This window comes from Heptranchias perlo, unplaced genomic scaffold (genome assembly GCF_035084215.1).
Source record: "Heptranchias perlo isolate sHepPer1 unplaced genomic scaffold, sHepPer1.hap1 HAP1_SCAFFOLD_264, whole genome shotgun sequence".
Lineage (NCBI taxonomy): Eukaryota > Metazoa > Chordata > Chondrichthyes > Hexanchiformes > Hexanchidae > Heptranchias > Heptranchias perlo.
The window spans coordinates 120714-138425 of NW_027139276.1; the positions used below are offsets into that span (position 1 = coordinate 120714).

General features: G+C 48.9%; 1 protein-coding gene across 1 annotated transcript in view; it reads left to right on the forward strand.

Moving 5' to 3' along the window:
- LOC137310601 (eukaryotic translation initiation factor 3 subunit A-like) overlaps nucleotides 1-17712 on the forward strand; it is a 72666-nt gene that overhangs the window by 440 nt on the left and 54514 nt on the right. Inside the window, exon 2 of the mRNA XM_067978327.1 lies at nucleotides 1658-2486. Within this exon, the coding sequence (XP_067834428.1) occupies nucleotides 1658-2329 (672 nt within the window). The 3' untranslated portion in view covers nucleotides 2330-2486. The remainder of the gene's footprint in view (nucleotides 1-1657; nucleotides 2487-17712) is intronic.

Sequence of the window (17712 nt, forward strand, 5' to 3'; positions counted from 1 at the left end):
TCCCTCTCCTTCTGTCTCTCTCCCCCCTCTCCTTCTGTCTCTCTCCCCCCTCTCCTTCTGTCTCTCTCCCCCCCTCTCCTTCTGTCTCTCTCCCCCCCTCTCCTTCTGTCTCTCTCCCCCCTCTCCTTCTGTCTCTCTCCCCCCTCTCCTTCTGTCTCTCTCCCCCCTCTCCTTCTGTCTCTCTCCCCCCTCTCCTTCTGTCTCTCTCCCCCCTCTCCTTCTGTCTCTCTCCCCCCTCTCCTTCTGTCTCTCTCCCCCCTCTCCTTCTGTCTCTCTCCCCCCTCTCCTTCTGTCTCTCTCCCCCCTCTCCTTCTGTCTCTCTCCCCCCTCTCCTTCTGTCTCTCTCCCCCCTCTCCTTCTGTCTCTCTCCCCCCTCTCCTTCTGTCTCTCTCCCCCCTCTCCTTCTCTTTCTGTCTCTCTCCCCCCCTCTCTCTCCCTCTGTAACCCGGTAACTCACTCTGTCAGAAGCCAGGCACTCTCAACTGCTCCGTCTTCTTCTGTCAGTTTTTCTGTGGTGTCCTTAATCGCCTCTTCAATACTTCCTGGCTGAGAGACAAAGAGATGCGGAGAAATGGGATGTGTTTGGGATCACAGGCCCCTCACTGGGACTGGCGAACCCTCCGCCCTCCCTTACCTCCTACAGGGTCCTTTCCCCAGGCCCGGGGTGATATCGGCCAGGGGGCATGGCCCCAGACGGAGCAGGAAGATTCCAGGTTTGCCCCCTCCCTCCCCTCCACTCCCTCCATCTCCCTAACCCCCTCCCCTGCCTCCATCTCCCTAACCCCCCCTCCCCTCCTATCCCAACCAAATCCCTCCCCCACCCTCCCGAACCCCCTCCCCCACTCCCTAAACCCCTCCCCTCCCTCTCAACTCCCCACCTCCCTTCCCGCTCTCTCCATCTCGCTCCTCTCCACCCCATCCCTCCCAATACACCCCAACCCTCCGACCATCTCCCCTCCTACTCCCCCTTCCCTACCCCTCCCTCCCCCACCTCCTTCTCACACTCCCCCTCACACCAACACACCTCCCCCCCCCTCTCCAACCTCGCTCTCGCCCCGTAACCCCTCCCCCTCTCACACCCTCCTCCCCCCTCTTCCTTCTGTTTTTCTCCCTCACCCACTCCTCCCTCCCTCTCCCCTAACACAATCCCAATCTCCCTCCTCTCCCTAACACACTCCCCATCTCTCTCTCCCCATCCTCTCTTCCCTCTCTCCCTACGTCTCTCTCCCTAACCTCCTCCCTCTCTCCCTAACCTCCTCCCCATCCCAATCCCCACCCCCCTTCCCCCTCCCAATCCCCTTCCCCCTCCCCCCCCTCCCCTCCCCCTCCCCCCCCTCCCCCTCCCCACACCCCTCCCCCTCCCCGCCTCCCAATCCCCTCCCCCTCCCCCCCTCCCAATCCCCACCCCCTCCCACCCCCTCTCAATCCCCACCCCCCTCCCCACCACCCTCCCCCCTCCCAATCCCCACCCCCCTCCCCTCTCCCTCCCCCCTCCCCTCCCCTCTCCCTCCCCCCCTCCCCCTCCCCTCTCCCTCCCCCCTCCCCTCTCCCTCCCCCCTCGCCCACCTCCCGACAGACCCTCCGACTTACCCTTAAAACAAAGTAATCATCCCGGGGGCTTTGATCATCTTGGGGGTTGATGAGGGAGGGGCTGTAGCCACCCCTCGGGACCGGCGAGCACAGACGGAAAGGTGGATCGAGGAATCTCCCGCCGGACGGTCAGGGATCGAGGAATCTCCCGCCGGACGGTCAGGGATCGAGGAATCTCCCGCCGGGACGGTCAGGGATCGAGGAATCTCCCGCCGGACGGTCAGGGATCGAGGAATCTCCCGCCGGACGGTCAGGGATCGAGGAATCTCCCGCCGGACGGTCAGGGATCGAGGAATCTCCCGCCGGACGGTCAGGGATCGAGGAATCTCCCGCCGGAGGGTCAGGGATCAGGGAATCTCCCGCCGGACGGTCAGGGATCGAGGAATCTCCCGCCGGACGGTCAGGGATCAGGGAATCTCCCGCCGGACGGTCAGGGATCGAGGAATCTCCCGCCGGACGGTCAGGGATCGAGGAATCTCCCGCCGGACGGTCAGGGATCGAGGAATCTCCCGCCGGACGGTCAGGGATCGAGGAATCTCCCGCCGGACGGTCAGGGATCGAGGAATCTCCCGCCGCAGGGTTCGGGTTCGAAGACCCTCCCTCTTCTGGTGTGAAGGGGGCCTTTGACATTCAGTGGTCGCCGGGCCCCGGAATAACAGAGCTGGAAATAAACAAGAGCCGCTCCCGAGCCGACCAGGAAGTGTCTGCGCCTCGGCAGGGCCCGCCCTCGGTCACGTGACATCAACGAGTTCCTCAAAAACAACAGGCTCACGTTACCAAGCAACCAGCCGGCAACAGGCGACCAGGAAGTGCCTGAGGCTCAGAAAGAGAATTGGAAACAATTTTACAACACCAAATTATAGTCCAGCAATTTTATTTGAATTTCACAGTGAGGGGTGAGGGGTACATCAGAGTGTTACAATGAGCGGTGTGGGGTATATCAGAGTGTTACAGTGAGGGGTGTGGGGTATATCAGAGTGTTACAGTGAGTGGTGTGGGGTATATCAGAGTGTTACAATGAGTGGTGTGGGGTATATCAGAGTGTTACAATGAGGGGTGTGGGGTATATCAGAGTGTTACAATGAGGGGTGTGGGGTATATCAGAGTGTTACAATGAGGGGTGTGGGGTATATCAGAGTGTTACAGTGAGCGGTGTGGGATATATCAGAGTGTTACAGTGAGCGGTGTGGGATATATCAGAGTATTACATTCAGGGATGTGGGGTATATCAGAGTGTTACAGTGAGGGGTGTGGGATATATCACCCACCCTCTTCTGGGTGTGAGGTATATCAGAGTGTTACAGTGAAGGGTGTGGTGTGTGTCAGAGTGTTAAAGTGAGTGGTGTGGGGTATATCAGAATGTTACAATGAGGGGTGTGGGGTATATCAGAGTGTTACAATGAGGGGTGTGGGGTATATCAGAGTGTTACAGTGAGCGGTGTGGGATATATCAGAGTGTTACAGTGAGCGGTGTGGGATATATCAGAGTGTTACATTCAGGGATGTGGGGTATATCAGAGTGTTACAATTAGAGGTGTGGGGTGCATCAGAGTTTTACAATGAGGCGTGTGGGGTATATCAGAGTGTTACAATGAGGGGTGTGGGGTATATCACCCACCCTCTTCTGGGTGTGAGGTATATCAGAGTGTTACAGTGAAGGGTGTGGTGTGTGTCAGAGTGTTAAAGTGAGTGGTGTGGGGTATATCAGAATGTTACAATGAGGGGTGTGGGGTATATCAGAGTGTTACAATGAGGGGTGTGGGGTATATCAGAGTGTTACAATGAGGGGTGTGTGGTATATCAGAGTGTTACAATGCGGGGTGTGGTGTATATCAAACTGTTACAGTGAGGGTTGTGGGGAATATCAGAGTTTTACAGTGAAGTATGTGGGGAATACCAGAGTTTTACAGTGAAGTATGTGGGGAATACCAGAGTGATGGGTGTTAGATATATCGGAGTGTTAGTTAGTGGTGTGGGATATCTCGTAGTGTTACCGTGAGGGGTGTGGTATATATCGATCTGTTACAGTCAGGGGTGTTGGATATCTTGGAATTTTACATTGTGGGTTATATCGGAGTGTTACATTAAGGGGTGTGCGGTATATCAGAGTGTTACAGTGAGTGGTGTGGGGAATATCAGTGTGTTACAGTGAGGGTTGTGGTGGATATCGGAGAGTTACAGTGAGTGGTGTCGGGTATATCAGAGTATTACAGTGAGGTGTGTGCGCTGTATCAGACTGTTACAGTGAGGGTTGTGGGATATATCAGAGTGTTACAGTGAGGGGTGTGGGGTATATCGGAGTGCTGTAGTGAGGGGTGTGGGATATATCAGAGTGTTACAATGAGGGGTGTGGGGTATATCATAGTTTTGCAGTGAGCGGTGTGGATTATATCAGAGTGTTACAGTGAGGGGTGTGGGATAATTCAGTGTGTTGCTGTGAGGGATGTGCAGTTTATCAGAGTGTTAAAGTGAGGGATATAGGGTTTATCAGATTGTTACAATGGGGGGTGTTGGGTCTCTCAGAGTGTTACAGTGTGGGGTGTGAGTTATATCAGAGTGTTGCAGTGAGGGGTGTGGGGTATATCGGAGTGCTATAGTGAGGGGTGTGGGATATATCTGAGTGTTAAAGTCGGGGTTTTGGGCATATCAGAGTTTTACAGTGAGGGATGTGGGGTATATCAGAGTTTTACAGTGAGGCGTGTGGGGTAGTACAGTGAGGAATGTGCGATATATCAGAGTGTTACTTTGAGGGGTGTGGGGATTATCCGAGTGTTACAGTGAGGGTTGTCGGATTATATCAGAGTTTTACAGTGAGGAGTTTTCGGTATATTAGGGTGTTAGAGTGAGGGGTGTGGGTAATATCAGAGTGTTACTGCGAGGGGTGTGGGGAATATCAAAGTGTTACTGCGAGGGATGTGGGGAATATCAGAGTGTTACAGTGAGGGGTGTGGGATATATCAGTGTGTTACAGTGAGGGGTGTGGGATATATCAAAGTGTTACAGTGAGGGGTGTGGGATATATCAGAGTGTTACAGTGAGGGGTGTGGGATATATCAGAGTGTTACAGTGAGGGGTGTGGTATATATTAGTGTGTTACAGTGACGGTTGTGTGGTGTATAAGAGTGTTACAGTGAGGGGTGTGGGATATATCAGAGAGTGTTACAGAGAGAGGTGTGAGGTATATCAGAGTGTTACAGTGAGGGGTTTGGGATTTATCAGAGAGTGTTACTGTGAGTGGTATGGGGTATATCAGAGTGTTGCAGTGATGGGTGTGGGGTGTATCAGAGATTTACAGTGAGGGGTGTGGGGTACATCAGAGTGTTACAATGAGGGGTGTGGGGTATATCAGAGTGTTACAGTGAGTGATGTGGTGTATATCAGAGTGTTACAGTGAGCGGTGTGGGATATATCGGTGTGTTACAATGAGAGGTGTGGGGTATATCAGAGTGTTGCAGTGATGGGTGTGAGGTATATCAGAGTGTTAAAATGAGGGGTGTGGCGTATATCAGAGTGTTACAATGAGGGGTGTGGGTTATACCAGAGTGTTGCAGTGATGGGTGTGGGGTATATCAGAGTGTTACAATGAGGGGTGTGGCGTATATCAGAGTGTTACAATGAGGGGTGTGGCGTATATCAGAGTGTTACAGTGAGGGGTGTGGTATATATCCGTGTGTTACAGTGAGGGGTGTGCAGTTTATCACAGTGTTACAGTGAGGGGTGTGGGATATATCAGATTGTTACAGTGGGCGGTGTGGTCTCTCAGAGTGTTACAGTGTGGGGTGTGAGTTCCATCAGAGTATTGCAGTGAGGGGTGTGGGGTATATCGGAGTGTTACATTGAGGGATGTTAGGTTTTTAAGAGTGTTACAGTGAGGGGTGTGGTGAATATCAGAGTGTTACTGTGGGGTGTGTGGGATATATCAGAGTGTTACTGTGAGGGGTGTGGGATATATCAGACTGTTACTGTGAGGCGTGTGGTGATATTCCGAGTGTTACAGTGAGGGATGCAGGATATATCAGAGTGTTACAGTGAGGGGTGTCGGGAATATCAGAGCGTTACATTGAGAATTGTGGGTATATCAGATTGTTACAGTGAGGCATGTGGGAGATATAAGCGTGTTACATTGAGGGGTGTGGGATATATCAGAGTGTTACAGTGAGGGGTGTGGGATATATCAATGTGTTACAGTGAGGGTTGTGGGATATATCAGTGTGTTACAGTGAGGGGTGTGGGATATATTAGTGTGTTACAGTGACGGGTGTGAGGTATATCAGAGTGTTACAGTGAGGGGTGTGTGGTATTTCAGAGTGTTACAATGAGGGGTGTGGGATATATCAGAGAGTGTTACAGTGAGGGGTGTGGAGTATATCAGGGTGTTACAATGATGGGTCTGGGGAATATCAGAGTGTTACAATGAGGGTTGTGATGTATATCAGAGTGTTGCAATGAGGGGTGTGGGGTATATCGGAGTGCTATCGTGAGGGGTGTGGGATATATCTGAATGTTAAAGTCGGGGTTGTGATGTATATCAGAGTGTTGCAGTGAGGGGTGTGGGTAATATCAGTGTTTTACAGTGAGGGGTGTGGGATATATCAGTGGGTTACAGTGAGGGGTGTGGGATATATCAAAGTGTTACAGTGAGGGGTGTGGGATATATCAGTGTGTTACAGTGAGGCGTGTGGGATATATCAGAGTGTTACAGTGAGGGGTGTGGTATATTTTGGTGTGTTACAGTGACGGGTGTGTGGTGTATAAGAGTGTTACAGTGAGGGGTGTGGGATATATCAGAGAGTGTTACAGAGAGGGGTGTGAGGTATATCAGAGTGTTACAGTGAGGGGTTTGGGATTTATCAGAGAGTGTTACTGTGAGTGGTATGGTGTATATCAGAGTTTTGCAGTGATGGGTGTGGGGTGTATCAGAGTTTTACAGTGAGGGGTGTGGGATACATCAAAGTGTTACAATGAGGGGTGTGGGGCATATCAGAGTGTTACAATGAGTGGTCTTAGGTTTTTAAGAGTGTTACAGTGAGGGGTGTGGTGAATATCAGAGTGTTACAGTGAGGGGTGTCGGGAATATCAGAGCGTTACATTGAGAAGTGTGCGTATATCAGATTGTTACAGTGAGGCATGTGGGATATATAAGCGTGTTACATTGAGGGGTGTGGGATATATCAGAGTGTTACAGTGAGGGGTGTGGGATATATCAGTGTGTTACATTGAGGGGTGTGGGATATATCAGTGTGTTACAGTGAGGGGTGTGGAGTATATCAGAGTGTTACAGTGATGGGTGTGTGATCTATCAGTGTGTTACAGTGAGGGGTGTGGGATATATCAGAGTGTTACAGTGAGGGGTGTGGGATATATTAGTGTGTTACAGTGACGGGTGTGGGGTATATCAGAGTGTTCCAGTAAGGGGTGTGGGATATATCAGAGAGTGTTACAGAGAGACGTGTGAGGTATATCAGAGTGTTACAGTGAGTGGTGTGGGATATATCAGAGTGTTACAATGAGCGGTGTGGGGTATATCAGAGTGTTACAGTGAAGGGTGTGATGTATATCAGAGTGTTACTGTGAGTGGTGTGGGATATATCAGAGCGTTGCAGTGATAGGTGTGGGGTATATCAGTGTTTTAAGTGAGGGGTGTGGGATACATCAGAGTGTTACAATGAGGGGTGTGGGGTCTATCAGAGTGTTACAGTGAGCGGTGTGGGATTTATCAGATTGTTGCAGTGGGGGGTGTGGGGTATCTCAGAGTGTTACAATGTGGGGTGTGAGTTATATCAGAGTGTTGCAGTGACGGTATGGGGTATATCGGAGTTCTATAGTGAGGGGTGTGGGATATATCTGAGTGTTAAAGTCGGGGTTTGGGGCATATTATAGTTTTACAGTGAGGGGTGTGGGATATATCAGAGTGTTACTGTGAGGCGTGTGGGGATTAGCCGAGTGTTACAGTGAGGGATGCAGGATATATCAGAGTGTTGCAGTGAGGGGTGTCGGGAATATCAGAGCGTTACATTGAGAAGTGTGGGTATATCAGATTGTTACAGTGAGGAATGTGGCATATATAAGTGTGTTACATTGAGGGGTGTGGGATATATCAGAGTGTTACAGTGAGGGGTGTGGGATATATCAGAGTGTTACAGTGAGGGGTGTGGTATATATCAGTGTGTTACAGTGAGGGGTGTGGGATATATCAGAGTGTTACATTGAGGTGTGTGGGATATATTAGTGTGTTACAGTGACGGGTGTGTGGTTTATAAGAGTGTTACAGTGAGGGGTGTGGGATATATCAGATTGTTACAGTGGGCGGTGTGGGGTATATCGGAGTGTTACTGTGAGGGGTGTTGGATATATCAGAGGGTTACTCTGAGGGGTGTAGGATATATCAGAGTGTTACTGTGAGGCGTGTGGGGATTATCCGAGTGTGACAGTGATGGATGTGGGGAATATCAGAATGTTACAGTGAGGGATGCAGGATATATCAGAGTGTTACAGCTAGGGGGTGTGGGATATATCAGAGTGTTACAGTGAGGGGTGTCGGGAATATCAGAGCGTTACATTGAGAGGTGTGGGTATATCAGAGTGTTACAGGGAGGCATGTGGGATATATAAGCGTGTTACATTGAGGGGTGTGGGATATATCAGAGTGTTACAGTGAGGGGTGTGCGATATAACAGTGTGTTACAGTGAGTGGTGTGGGATATATCAGTGTGTTACAGTGAGGGGTGTGGGGTATATCAGAGTGTTACAGTGAGGGGTTTGGCATCTATCAGTGTGTTACAGTGAGGGGTGTGGGATATATAAGTGTGTTACAGTGAGGGGTGTGGGATATATCAAAGAGTGTTATAGTGAGGGGTGTGGCGTATATCAGGGTGTTACAATGATGGGTGTGGGGAACATCAGAGTGTTACAATGAGGGTTGTGATGTATATCAGAGTGTTGCAATAAGGGGTGTGGGGTATATCAGAGTGTTACAATGAGGGGTGTGGGGTATATCAGAGTGTTACAGTGAAGGATGTGGAGTATATCAGAGTGTTACTGTGAGTGGTGTGGGGTATATCAGAGTGTTGCAGTGATGGGTGTGGGGTATATCAGTGTTTTACAGTGAGGGGTGTGGGATACATCAGAGTGTTACAGTGAGCGGTGTGGGATATGTCAGAGTGTTACAATGAGTGGTGTGGGGTATATCAGAGTGTTGCAGTGATGGGTGTGGGGTATATCAGAGTGTTACAATGAGGGGTGTGTCGTATATCAGAGTGTTACAATGAGGGGTGTGGGGTATATCAGAGTGTTACAATGAGGGGTGTGGGATATATCAGTGTGTTGCAGTGAGGGGTGTGCAGTTTATCAGAGTGTTACAGTGAGGGGTGTCGGATATATCAGATTGTTACAGTGAGGGGTGTCGGATATATCAGATTGTTACAGTGGGTGGTGTGGGGCCTCTCAGAGTGTTAGAGTGTGGAGTGTGAGTTATATCAGAGTGATGCAGTGAGGGGTGTGGGGTATATCGGAGTGCGATAGTGAGGGGTGTGGGATATATCGGAGTGTTGCAATGAGGGGTGTGGGGTATGTCATGTGTTACAATGAGGTGTGTGGGGTATATCAGAGTGTTACAGTGAGGGGTGTGGTACATATCCGTGTGTTACATTGGGGTGTGTGGGGTCTCTCAGAGTGTTACAGTGTGGGGTGTGAGTTACATCAGAGTGTTGCAGTGAGGGGTGTGTCGTATATCGGAGTGTTACATTGAGGGGTGTGGTGAATATCAGAGTGTTACAGTAAGGGGTGTGGTGAATATCAGAGTGTTACTGTGAGGGGTGTGGGATATATCAGAGTGTTACTGTGAGGCGTGTGGGGATTATCCGAGTGTTGCAGTGACGGATGTGAGTAAATATCAGAATGTTACAGTGAGGGGTGTGGGATATATCAGAGTGTTACAGTGAGGGGTGTCGGGAATATCAGAGTGTTACATTGAGAGGTGTGGGTGTGTGAGAGTGTTACAGTGAGGCATGTGGGATATATAAGCGTGTTACATTGAGGGGTGTGGGATATATCAGAGTGTTACTGTGAGGGGTGTGGGATATATCAGAGTGTTACAGTGAGGGGTGTGGGGTATATCAGAGTGTTACAATGAGGGGTGTGGGGTATATCAGAGTGTTAAAATGATGGGTGTGGGATCTATCAAAGTGTTACAGTGAGCGGTGTGGGATATGTTAGAGTGTTACATTCAGGGATGTGGGGTATATCAGAATGTTACAATGAGGGGTGTGAGGTATATCAGAGTTTTGCAGTGATGGGTGTAGGGTATATCAGAGTTATGCGATGAGGGGTGTGGGGTATATCAGATTGCAACAATGAGGGTGTGGGATATATCACAGTGTTAGAGTGAGGGGTGTGGGGTATATCGGAATGTTACAGTGAAGGGTGTGGGTTATATCACAGTGTGCTGAGAGTTCGGTAAGTGTGGGAGTTTGGTGAAGTGGGGGAAGGAGGTGCTGCTTTGCCTTGCTTTTCCAAACTTTTCCTGCAGAGCGGTAGTGGACCTGAGAGGAGAAGACTTAGATTGTGGAATAAAAGCAGCAGCAGACCTGCACCAAGAGACAACTACTGTGCGACATCACAGGGACTTAACTCCTGGACCTAAGATAAATAAGAAGCAAAAAGTAATCCAAGTGGGACGTCACCAAGGAAGAGGTAAGTGATTGGCTGGTGAGTATTTTCCTGCTGAATTTGTCTCAGGTTAGAGTTTGTGGATTCTCGGGTCTCTGTTGTGTAGTGGGGGACTGCTGTTCAGCAAGGGCCCTTGAGTATACATTTTTAATTGAAGTGAAATTGGTGGGATTCATTTAATTTGAATTAATTAGTTAAAGGGTAAGTCATGTCAGGACAGCCCAGCCCCGTGTTATGCTCTTCCTGCTCTATGTGGGAAATCAGGGACCCTTCCGGTGTCCCTGACGACCATGTGTGCGGGAAATGCATCCAGCTGCAGCGACTGACAAACCGCATTGCGGCACTGGAGCTGCGGATGGATTCATTAAGGAGCATTCGCGATGCTGAGAACGTCGTGGATAGCACGTTTAGTGAGATGGTCACACCGCAGGTAAAGGTTGTACAGGCAGGAAGTAATTGGGTGACCACCAGGCAGAGTAAGAAGAGCAGGCAGGCAAACAAATATACCGCTTTGGATATTGTTGAGGGGGATGACTTATCAGGGGAAGGCAGCAGCAGCCAACTTCTTGGCACCAGGGGTAGCTCTGCTGCACAGGCTGGGAGGAAAAAGAGTGGAAGAGCTATAGTGGTAGGGGATTCTATCGTAAGGGGAACAGACAGGCGTTTCTGTGGCCGTAAACGTGACTCCAGGATGGTTTGTTGCCTCCCTGGTGCCAGGGTCATGGATGTCACTGAGCGGCTACAGGGCATTTTCAAGGGGGAGGGTGAGCAGGCAGAGGTCGTGGCCCACATTGGGACCAACGACATAGGTAGGAAGGGAGATAAGGTCCTGCATCAAGAATTTAGGGAGCTAGGTAGCAGATTAAAGAGCAGGACCTCAAAGGTTGTAATCTCTGGATTACTCCCAGTGCCACGGGCCAGTGAGTATAGAAATAGGAGGATAGAACAGATGAATGCGTGGCAAAAGAGTTGGTGCAGGAGGGAGGGTTTCAGTTTCCTGGATCACTGGGCCTGCTTCTGGGGAAGGTGGGTCTTGTACAAGTCGGACGCGTTGCACCTGAACCAGAGCGGGACAAATATCCTTGCGGGGAGGTTTGCTAGCACTGTTTGGGGGGGGGGGGGGGGGGGTTAAACTAACTTGGCAGGGGGATGGGATACAGAGTGGAGCTACAATAGGGGGTGATGTGCAGCCAAATATAGAGAAAAAAACAAGTCAGCTTGGAAGACAGGGCAAATATGTGAGGGCAAGGCTGGATGGCATCTATTTTAATGCAAGGAGTCTTGCGAATAAGGTGGAACAACTGAAGGTGTTGATAAACACATGGGAGTATGATATTGTTGCTGTCACAGAGACATGGTTGAGGGAGGGGCAAGACTGGCAGCTCAATATTCCGGGGTACAGAATCTTCAGGCGAGACAGAGGGGGAGGTATAAGAGGAGGGGGTCGCAATATTAATTAAAGAATCAATTACTGCCATAAGGAGGGATGATATATTCGCAGGTTCCTCTAATGAGGCCATATGGGTGGAGCTTAAAAACAAATAGGGGGCAAGCACTTTGATGGGAGTGTACTATAGGCCCCCAAACAGTCAGGGGGAGATAGAGGAACAGATATGTCGGCAAACCTCAGAAAATTGTGCAAATAATAGGGTAATAATAGTGGGGGATTTCAACTTCCCCAATATTAACTGGGATACTCAGAGTGTAAAAGGCTTAGAGGGTACAAAATTCTTAACGTGCATCCAGGAGAGCTTTTTGAGCCAGCATGTAGAAAGTCCTACAAGAGAGGGGGCGGTACTGGACCTAATTCTAGGGAATGTGGCCGGCCAAGTGGAAGAACTGCTAGCAGGTGAGCACTTTGGTGAAAGTGACCATAATTCGGTGAGATTTAAGGTGGTCATGGAAAAGGACAGGGAGGGGCCGGAAATAAAGGTTCTAAATTGGGGGAAGGCCGATTTTAATAGGATGAGGCAGGATCTGGCCAAAATGGACTGGGATCAGCTGCTTGTAGGAAAATCCGCATCGGAGCAATGGGAGTCTTTCAGAAGGGAGATTGAGACCATACAATGGCAACATGTTCCCGTAAAGGTCAAGGGTGGTTCCAAGAACTCCAGGGAACCTTGGATGTCAGGGGATATACGAGAATGGATTAGGAAAAAAAGGAGGGCTTTTGGCAGATACAAAAGGCGAAAGACGGAGGAAGCCCTAGAGGAGTACAAAAAGTGCAGGGCGATACTTAAAAAAGAAATTAGGAGATCAAGGAGGGGCCATGAAATAACACTGGCGAGCAAAATAAAGGAAAATCCTAAGATGTTTTATAAGTATATTAAGGGTAAGAGGATGACTAGGGAAAAAATAGGGCCCATTGGGGACATAAATGGCAATCTGTGTGTGGAGCCGGCAGATGTAGGAGGGGTTCTAAATGAATTTTTTGCATCTGTTTTCACTATGGAGAAGGACGATGCAGACATAGAAATACGGCAGGGGGACTGTGATATACTCGAACACATTAACATCGAGCGGGAGGAGGTATTGGCGGTTTTAGCGGGCCTAAAAATGGATAAATCCCCAGGCCCGGACGAAATGTATCCCAGGCTACTGTGTGAGGCAAAGGAGGAGATTGCGGGGGCTCTAACACAGATATTCAGAACCTCTCTGGCCACAGGGGATGTGCCAGAGGACTGGAGAACCGCTAATGTAGTACCATTATTCAAGAAGGGGAGTAGGGAAAAACCGGGGAACTACAGGCCAGTGAGCCTAACATCAGTGGTAGGAAAATTATTGGAAAAAATTCTGAAGGACAAAATTAGTCTCCACTTGGAGAAGCAAGGATTAATCAGGGATAGTCAACATGGCTTTGTCAAGGGAAGATCATGTCTGACTAATTTGATTGAATTTTTTGAGGGGGTGACTAGGCGTGTGGATGAGGGTAACGCAGTGGATGTGGTATACATGGATTTCAGTAAGGCCTTCGATAAAGCCCCCCACAGGAGACTGGTCAAGAAGGTACGAGCCCATGGAATCCAGGGTGCCTTGGCACTTTGGATACAAAACTGGCTTAGTGGCAGAAGGCAGAGGGTGATGGTCGAAGGTTGTTTTTGTGACTGGAAGCCTGTGTCCAGTGGGGTACCACAGGGATCGGTGCTGGGTCCCTTGCTGTTTGTGGTCTACATTAATGACTTGGATATGAATGTAAAAGGTATGATCAGTAAGTTCGCTGATGATACAAAAATTGGTAGGGTGGTAAATAGCGAGGAGGATAGCCTCAGTCTGCAGGACGATATAGACGGGTTGGTCAGATGGGCGGAACAGTGGCAAATGGAATTTAACCTGGAAAAGTGCGAGGTAATGCACTTTGGAGGGACTAACAAGGCAAGGGAATACACAATGAATGGGAGGACCCACGGCAAGACAGAGGGTCAGAGGGATCTTGGTGTGCAAGTTCACAGATCCCTGAAGGCGGCGGAACAGGTAGATAAGGTGGTAAAGAAGGCATATGGGATACTTGCCTTTATTAGCCGAGGCATAGAATATATGAGCAAGGAGGTTATGATGGAGCTGTATAAAACACGGGTTCGGCCACAGCTGGAGTACTGTGTGCAGTTCTGGTCGCCACACTACAGGAAGGATGTGATCGCTTTGGAGAGGGTGCAGAGGAGATTCACCAGGATGTTACCAGGGCTGGAGCGCTTCAGCTATGAAGAGAGACTGGGAAGATTGGGTTTGTTTTCCTTGGAGGAGAGGAGGCTGAGGGGGGACATGATTGAGGTGTACAAAATTATGAGGGGCACAGATAGGATGGATACTAAGGAGCTTTTTCCCTTCGTTGAGGGTTCTATAACAAGGGGACATAGATTCAAGGTAAAAGGCGGGAGGTTTAGAGGGGATTTGAGAAAGAACTTTTTCACCCAGAGGGTGGTTGGAGTCTGGAACTCACTGCCTGAAAGGGTTGTGGAGGCAGGAACCCTCACAACATTCAAGAAGCATTTGGATGAGCACTTGAAATGCCATAGCATACAAGGCTACGGACCAAATGCTGGAATATGGGATTAGAGTAGACAGGGCTGATGGCCGGCGCGGACACGATGGGCCGAAGGGCCTCTATCCGTGCTGTATGACTCCATGATTCTATGACTCTATCAGTGAGTTACAGTGAGGGGTGTGGGATAGAACAGAGTGTTACTGTGAACGGTGTGGGTTATATCGAAGTATTACAGTAAGGGGTGTCGGATATCTCGTAGTTTTACAGTGAGAGTTGTGGGATACATCAGATTGTTACAGTGAGGGTTGCGGGATATATCGGAGTGTTGCACTGAGGGGTGTGGGGAACATCAGAGTGTTATCGTGAGCGGTGTGTGGTATATTACAGTTTTACAGTGAGGGCTGTGGTGTGTATGAGACTGTTACAGTGAGGGCTTTGGGTTATATCGAAGTCTTACTGTGAGCTGTGGGAAATATCAGAGTGTTAATGTGAGGGGTGTGGTGTATATCAGAGTGTTACAGTGAGTGGTGTGCCATATATCAGAGTGTTACAGTTGGGTACGTCAGAGTTCCACAGTGAGGGGTGTGGGATATATCTGAGTGTTGAAGTCGGGGGTTTGAGGTACATCAGAGTGTAACAGTGAGGAGTGTGGAATTTGCCGAGTTGTGCAGTGTGGTCTGCGGGATATATCAGAGTGTTAGAGTGATTGGTGTGGTGCATATCGGAAGGTTACAGTGAGGGAGTTGGGTATATAAAAGTGTTACATTGAGGGGTGTGGGTAATATCAGTGTTTTACAGTGAGGCGTGTGCGATATATCAGAGTGTTACAGTGAGGGATGTGGGGTATATCAGAGTTTTACAGTGAGGCGTGTGGGATACATCAGAGTGTTACAGTGAAGGGTGTGGTGTATATCAGAGTGTTACAGTGAGCGGTGTGGTATATATCAGAGTGTTACAATGAGGGGTGTGGGGTATATCAGAGTGTTGCAGCGATGGGTGTGGGGTATATCAGAGTTTTACAATGAGGGGTGTGGCGTATATCAGAGTGTTAAAATGATGGGTGTGGGGTCTATCAGAGTGTTACAGTGAGCGGTGTGGGATATATTAGAGTGTTACATTCAGGGATGTGGGGTATATCAGAATGTTACAATGAGGGGTGTGCGGTATATCAGAGTGTTGCAGTGAGTGGTGTGGGATATATCTGTTTGTTACAGTGAGTGGTGTGGGATATATCAGTGTGTTACAGTGAAGGGTGTGGGATATATCAGTGTGTTACAATCAGAGGGGTGGGGTAAATCAGAGTGTTACAATGACGGGTGTGGCGTATATCAGAGTGATACAGTGAAGGGTGTGGTGTATATCAGAGTGTTACAGTGAGTGGTGTGGGGTATATCAGAGTGTTGCAGTGATGGGTGTGGGGTATATCAGAGTGTTACAATGAGGGGTGTGGAGTATATTAGTGTGTTACAGTGAGGGGTGTGGGATAGTTCAGTGTGTTACAGTGAGGGGTGTGGGGTTTATCAGTGTCTTACAGTGAGGGGTGTGGGATTTATCAGTGTGCTACAGTGAGGGGTGTGGGATATATCAGAGTGTTACAGTGAGCGGTGTGGGATATATTAGTGTGTTACATTGATGGGTGTGGTGTATATCAGAGTGTTGCAGTGAGTGGTGTGGGGTATATCAGATTGTTACAGTGAGTGTTGTGCGGTATATCAGAGGGTTACAATGAGGGGTGTGGGGTATATCAGAGTATTACAGTGAGCGGTGTGGGATTTTTCAGAGTGTCACAATGAGGGGTGTGTCTTTTATCAAAGTGTTACAATGAGGGGTGTGGGGTATATCAGAGTGTTACAATGAGGGTTGTGTCGTATATCAGAGTGTTACAGTGAGCGGTGTTGGATATATTAGAGTGTTACAATGAGGGATTTGGTTTATATCAGAGTGTTGCAATGAGGGGTGTGGGGTAAATCGGAGTGTTCCAGTGAGGGGTGTGGTATACATCAGAGTGTTATGAAGAGGGGTGTGGTGTATATCAGACTGTTACAGTGAGGGTTGTGGGGAATATCAGAGTTTTACAGTGAGGGGTGTTCGATGTATCGGATTGTTACAGTGAGTGGTGTGGGATATTTCGGAGTGTTACCATGAGGGGTGTGCGATATATCGGACTGTTACAGTCAGGGGTATGGGATATCTTGGATTTTTACATTGTGGGGTTTATCGGAGTGTTACTGTGAGGGGTGTGGGGAATATCAGATTGTTACTGTGAAGGGTGTGGGGTATGTCAGATTGTTACAGTGAGGGTTGTCGTGTATATGGGAGAGTTTCAGTGAGTGGTGTGGGGCATATCGGAGTGTTACAATGAGGGGTGAGGGTTATATCAGAGTGTTACAGTGAGGGGTGTGCAGTTTATCAGAGTGTTACAGTGAGGGGTGTGGGATATGTCGGAGAGTTACAGTGGGGTATGTGGAATATATCACAGTGTTACAGTGAGGGATGTGGTGTGTATCAGATTGTTAAAGAGAGGGATGTGGTATATATCATAATGTTACAATGAATGGTGTGGGTTATATCAGACTATTGCAGTGAGGGGTGTGGGTTATATCAGAGTGTTACAGTGAGGGGTATGGGATATATTAGAGTGTTACAGTGAGGTGTGTGGGGTATATCTGAATGTTAGAATGAGGGGTGTGGGAAATATCAGAGTGTTCCAATGAGGGGTGTGGGGTATATCAGAGTGTTACAGTGAGGGGTGTGGGATATATCAGAGTTTTCCAGTAAGGGGTGTGGCGTCTCTCAGATTGTTGCAGTGTGGGGTGTTGGTTTTTCAGAGTGTTGCAGTGAGGGGTGTGGGTTATATCGGTGTGTTACTGCGAGGGTTGTGGTGTATATCAGAGTGTCTCTGCGAGGGTTGTGGGTAATATCAGTGTGTTGCTGCGAGGGGTGTGCGTTTTATCAGAGTGTTACTGTGAGGACTGTTTGGTATATCAGAGTGTTACAGTAAGGGTTGTGGGATATTTCAAAGTGTTACAGTGAGTCGTGTGGGTTATATCAGAGTGTTACAGTGAGAGGTGTGGGTTATATCAGAGTGTTACTGTGAGGACTGTTTGGTATATCAGAGTGTTACAGTAAGGGTTGTGGGATATTTCAAAGTGTTACAGTGAGTCGTGTGGGTTATATCAGAGTGTTACAGTGAGGGGTGTGGGTTATATCAGAGTGTTACAGTGAGGGGTGTGGGGTATATCAGAGTGTTACTGTGAGTCGTGTGGGTTATATCAGAGTGTTACAGTGAGGGGTGTGGGGTATATCAGAGTGTCCAGTGAGGGGTGTGGGTTATATCAGAGTGTTGCATTGACGAGTGTCGTGTGTGGGGTTTTTTAGAGTGTTACATTGAGGGGTGTGGGATATATCAGAGTGTTACGTTGAGAGGTGTGGGATATATCAGAGTTTTACAGTGAGGGGTGTGTGATATATCG